The sequence below is a fragment of the Primulina huaijiensis genome, chromosome 2 (assembly GCF_012295235.1).
Source record: "Primulina huaijiensis isolate GDHJ02 chromosome 2, ASM1229523v2, whole genome shotgun sequence".
In the NCBI taxonomy this organism is placed as follows: Eukaryota; Viridiplantae; Streptophyta; class Magnoliopsida; order Lamiales; family Gesneriaceae; genus Primulina; species Primulina huaijiensis.
Window position 1 is genome coordinate 15,833,838 of NC_133307.1, and position 5,754 is coordinate 15,839,591.

General features: G+C 35.9%; 1 protein-coding gene across 1 annotated transcript; it reads right to left on the reverse strand.

Moving 5' to 3' along the window:
* Window positions 1-256: 256 nt before the first annotated feature.
* LOC140967248 (chaperonin CPN60-2, mitochondrial) lies at window positions 257-4,865 on the reverse strand. Its single transcript, XM_073427660.1, has 18 exons — window positions 4,661-4,865; window positions 4,533-4,557; window positions 4,277-4,408; window positions 3,524-3,683; window positions 3,224-3,399; window positions 3,009-3,104; window positions 2,760-2,864; window positions 2,588-2,674; window positions 2,422-2,511; window positions 2,256-2,336; window positions 2,104-2,172; window positions 1,899-1,976; window positions 1,538-1,633; window positions 1,337-1,436; window positions 1,155-1,258; window positions 891-996; window positions 741-819; window positions 257-586 (listed from the first exon to the last, which is right to left on the reverse strand). Exons 1-18 carry the CDS (start codon window positions 4,696-4,698, stop codon window positions 472-474), a joined length of 1,737 nt encoding a protein of 578 aa, XP_073283761.1. The 5' UTR covers window positions 4,699-4,865; the 3' UTR covers window positions 257-471.
* Window positions 4,866-5,754: the final 889 nt, after the last annotated feature.

A 5,754-nucleotide genomic window follows, 5' to 3' on the forward strand; every position in this document is an offset into this window, starting at 1 on the left:
TTCACACAAATATTAAAACATTTAACAATGTATTAAATGATAATAAATAACAAAGTAAGTTCAGCCTTAAAATGAATTATTTTAGCTTCAAAAGAAACAATCATATGTTATTATACCTATGGGCTATGTCAACAAAATCTCTAACGAAGAAATAATTTTAAACTTTGATAATTTTTGCTTAAAATAAAGAAAATTCAAAATGTGGCCAACGATTTTCAGTTTTATAAAACTATAAACCACCCAAAGTAAAGATCAGTAACAGAACAAAACCTCCAATTGCTCTCAATGGTAAATGGTAACTTTGAACAATTAGTCTCTAATCATCAATCACTCCTACGACATCGAGATTAATGTTTTCACCTCTCCATAAATAACAGAAACATGGATTTAGATAGCGCATCTAAACTCACCAAAACCCCATTCATCGATTATTGATTTCCAAACGAATATATCAGATCATCTCTTACTCTCTTAGTAATCCATGCCACCCATTCCACCCATGCCGCCACCCATTGCCGGGGATGGCTTCTCCTCAGTAGGTTGTTCGACGATGATAGCTTCTGTGGTGGTCATCAAAGAAGAGACGCTGCAGAAAATTGAACAGCTTTGCATATTAGACTCTTATTCTACAACCCACAGTGAGAAAGCAACACTGATTTACATTGATTGTTGTTCAATCATGTGGTATTCATGTTGGAACTATAACCAATTCACCGGGGTATAGTCAAGTCTTGACTTACCTAGCAGCATCGACAAGAGCTGTTCTGATAACTTTTAACGGATCGATCACTCCGGCCTTAACCATGTCAACATATTCACCTGTTTGATCAAAAAATATTAGCATGATGACGCTCTCCTGGCACACAATAAATACAAATTTCTGAGCACACCTTTAGCTGCATCGTATCCAAGATCAGGATTATCTTGTTCCAATAATTTACCGACAACAACAGCACCTTCTACTCCTGCATTTTTGGCAATAGTATGTACCGGCATCTACATAAAGGTCAAAAAAATGTAAATAAATGATGTATGTTGATATCGCAAGTGGCTAAACAAATTGGCTCGCTAAGGGCTGTTGATCTCCCACGATTTAAAATCCTTAATTTGACAAACAACACAGACTATATATAGATAGAGAGAGTTTGAATGACCTTCAACGCATTCTGAATAATTTGAACACCAATCTTCTGATCAAAGTTCGCAGTTGGCAACTTATCTAATTCCTTCGATGCATAAAGTAGAGCAACTCCACCACCTGTACAATTTTTTAACACCTTCAGCGGTGAATTCTCAATATACTTTCATGCCAGACAAGATGGAAAATAGAATATACCAGGCACAATTCCTTCTTCCACGGCTGCCTTTGTGGCATTTAGAGCATCTGTCACCCTATCTTTTTTCTCACTAACCTCTGCTTCACTGGCTCCTCCAATCTGTGTGGCAAAACCATTTACTAAAATCAAATAGATCACGTCCATCACTGATCATTAATCTAAACCTAGACGCTTGAACATGTAGGATATGGATGACAGACCTTAAGAACAGCTACACCACCAGAAAGTTTAGCTAACCTCTCTTGCAACTTCTCCTTGTCATAGTCAGACATACTCAATTCAATTGCTGACCTAATCTGCGAGTATAAGCAGGTCTTGTCAGAAAACCGACTAAATAAAAACTTGTTCCAGATTCAAAGAAGCGTCTCTATGCCTTCGCTCCACGAGAAAAATACTTTTTTGAAGATTTTCACAAATATAAAGCATAAATCCTATGTTAGCACTTTATTTATGGCATTATATCCCGGATTCAAAGTGGCCAGAACATAGACTCCATGCACTAACTATTAAAGAAACATTCCACAAAAAGTTTAAAACTGATGCAGTAAATGAAAAAAGAACCTGCTCAGATCTTTCTTCTATGACTTTCTTTTCACCAGCCCCATCAAGTATAACAGTGTCATCCTTGGATATAGAGACCTAAAAGAAGTACTGTAAGCTAAATCCATGCAATATATAAATAATAATAAATATAGGTTACACGTAAACTTGTTCCCAAAATAAAATTAGAAGGTCTAAAACATCTACGAGAGAATCTACAATGTACCTTTTTACATGAGCCCAGCATATCCAAATTCACTTCGTCAAGGTACAGTCCCAGTTCTTCAGTTAAGACCTACAAAGGACAGCTAGATCAAACACGTTGCCACATGCTATACTATATTCGAGGAAGAAATAATGGCGCATAATAAGCATTACCTGGCCTCCTGTTAAAACTGCAAGATCTTGCAAACCAGATTTCCTGTTCTCTCCAAAACCAGGAGCTTTAATAGCACAAACCTGCAATATTAATTTTTAAAAACGACAAGTCAATATGATTTTCCTGTAGATCAAGATACTTCGACGTTAAAAAATATAGATGTACCTTAATTCCAGCACGAATCTTGTTCAGTACAAGAGTTGCAAGTGCCTCACTTTCCACATCTTCTGCAACAATCAATAGTGGCCTTTGCCTCTGCACAGACGCAAAATATAATTGCAACAAAGAGTTAACATGACCTTAAGATGATTGTAAGGATCAACGGATTAACCTTTAAAGCCAGCTCTAGAACTTTCACAATCCCGTTTAAGCTTGATATTTTCTTCTCATGAATAAGAATGAGGGGTTCATCCATTTCCTATCAGAGATAAATCGTGAGTTTAAGTTGGAGAGAAAGTACAACTTAATCCACTCTCCTTGTCTTATTGGTTCAATACACTTACACATTTCTGATTCTTCTGGTTTGTAATGAAGTATGGAGAAATATAACCTCTATCCAGCTTCATTCCCTCCACAACTTCGAGTTCATTGAACAATGTCTTTCCATCCTACAGAGGATAACTAGATTAAGGAGATATTGAAGCAACAAAGTTCAAAAAAATTAAACCCAACACACATCCGGTAAAAGACAACAAATCCACACAATTTACTTGGACAGCATAAAACAAATACATGCAAGGACAATGTCTCACTTGTATTGTAATGACACCTTCTTTACCAACTTTTTCCATAGCTTTTGCAATCAGCTCACCTATTTCTCTATCTCCGTTAGCAGAGATTGTCCCAACCTACGAAAGGAATATTGCAATTGATAGTTAAAAAACAACTATTTCATTGAGCACCATATGACTACCACTAAACATAGACAAAACTCCATTCGTTCAAAGAAAGAGAGCAACAAAGAAACCTGAGCAATCTCCTCTGAGGTGCTTATCATTCTCGCCCTGCTTTTCAAGTTTGTGACCACAGAATCAACGGCCATGGAAATTCCCCGCCTTAGATCCATGGCGTTCATACCTGCTGCTACTGATTTACACCCTTCGGCAAATATTGCACGAGTGAGAACAGTAGCACAAGTAGTACCTAAAATTTCAAAATAAGCATATTATTAGCATGAATAAACAATCTTGATGACATAAAACAACTATCCATGTGTATGTTAGGTAGATTAAGTAAATCTATTATTTAATACTGATTTACAGCATACCATCTCCAGCCACTTCATTTGTAGCATTTGCAACCTGTTTTACAAGGCTTGCCCCAATATTCTTAACTTTGTCCTTAAATTCAATGCTCTTTGCAACTGTCACACCATCCTTTGTCACTTTAGGGGCACCCCAACTCTGTTCAATCACCACATTACGCCCCTAAAATAATAAAACAACATTGATCAACCATCAAAGTAGAACATAGCACCAAAACTTGATCTGGAAGTAAACTCATGAGAATATGGTGAAGAAAGAATCCAAAACATCAATCTGAACTTGCAAAAACTAAACCACCAAGAAACTGCTCTAAACAACACAGCACATATTAAAGAACGCAGTCAAGCACACAACACATTCTAATACCCAATAAATAACAACTCTACAGGGCTGTTTATGTCCAAAATCTTAGTCAAACTAGCACTCCAGTTACAGAATAAGCATAAAAAGATATAGCAAACTTAACTGCAATTTATCATTGCTAACCAAAACAGACCACTTGTCACACTTCAAGCACTGCCAAAAATTTTATAGAAGGGCAACATTTTAGAAACCTATTGTCCATTTGGTTCGCCTCTCTCCCATCATATCATACCACTTGAACACAAAAACAAAATAAATCAATCACCAGGTCAAAATCCTATTTTTCTCTTCTAACACCTCGATCATGTCCTTCAAAGTGTTTATGAAGAGCGAGGCAACTTCACAGAGCCTACTTCAACAAATAAAGAATGATCAACGAAAAGAAGTAATACCTTCGGGCCCATCGTGACTTGAACTGCATCTGCGAGATCTTCCACACCTTTAAGCATAAGAGACCTCGCCTCCACTCCAAATCTGATGTCTTTTGCGGCATAGTTCCTGGTACAACCCACTCTACTGCCAAACTACAGAGACAAAAACACAACCAAAAACCCACGATAACAATTATAATTAATGGTAAACCAGAACCATTTCAACTTCAAATCAATAAAATAAACAAATAAACGAGTCTTTTGGTCGACAAAAAACCTGCTGGATGCTGCTTCTTGCAACCCTGAACAATAAACAATAATGAATGAATCTAATAAACAAAAACCAAATGAATTTCACAACAAAATGTTGAAATGTAAAGCTTCTACTGATGGGTTCGTGGATACCTGGCCTTGGATGCTAGGTTTGCTGCGAAACGATACATGTTTCAATCTTGGGCAAGAAAATGCGAAGACCGGAAGAAGAATTAACTAATATCTGTGATGTGGGGACTTGATATTTTGCAGAGAAAATTCAGCAAAGATCTCCTTTTTCTTGAGTTTCAAGTCTGCGACTGCGTTTTTTACTACATCCGAAAAGCAGGAGAAGGGTCTAGAAGAAGAGGGCTGCTTCGGTTTTTAACGAGGGGTTTATGGTTAAACCCTAATGTTAACATGGTAATATCATAATTACTGAAGGGTAAGCTGGTAATACCATATTCACGTTTATTTGGAATTGAGGGGAAAAAAACAATTAACTCTATTTTCTCACTCAAAAAAATTAAATCTAATTTTATCTTGAAAATTTAAATCTAAATATGCAGCGCTCGTATAATTCTTTTTTGAGCACGTCTATTAACGGTTGAATCGATCTGATCTATATTCACTATGAAAAATAATATTTTTGACATAAAAAATAATATTTTTTCATGAGTTTGGTCAGGTCGGAAATCTGACTCACAAAATTTATCTGTAAGACTGATCGTCCCGATTTATATTCACCGTGAAAAAATAATACTTTTAAATAAAAAATAATATTTTTTTATAAATTGAGTCGTGTCGGAGATCCTGTTGGAAAATGGAATTAAAACTAAAGTTCGAATGAAAAGTTTTGCAATATAGGTGTAAGGTCTAAGAAATTCGAACTACGTAATCTGATTGCATGCAATCTAGGGTTTTACTTAAAATATGTGTTTAATGATTTTTATGCATTTAATGGGCTTTGGTGGGTATTTTTACTCGTCGGGACATATTTTTAACCGGTACGCAAAATTTAACGAATCGAGGGACCTTTCGAGGGTTCGTGAAATATTTTTTAAAATCTACCTAAACGAAATATTTTTCGGGAGTGTTATTGAGCTTGATGAGTTTGTTTTAATGCTTAATGGGCTCAAAACCCTTTTAATCCTTTTAAAATTTAATTAAGGGTCCATTAGTGTTTTGTATTTTATTTAAACACTACTCTAAGCAAACCCTAAACTAATTAACACCTAGCAGTCGTC

What these genes read in the sequence shown, in the direction of transcription:
- LOC140967248 (XM_073427660.1), bottom strand. Translation starts at nt 4,698, where the DNA reads ATGTATCGTTTCGCAGCAAACCTAGCATCCAAGGCCAG. An exon ending in TAGAAGAAAGATCTGAGCAG is followed by an intron (nt 1,634 to 1,898) that starts GTTCTTTTTTCA and finishes TTATACTCGCAG; the next exon opens with ATTAGGTCAGCAATTGAATT. An exon ending in GCTCTTGTCGATGCTGCTAG is followed by an intron (nt 587 to 740) that starts GTAAGTCAAGAC and finishes AATTTTCTGCAG; the next exon opens with CGTCTCTTCTTTGATGACCA.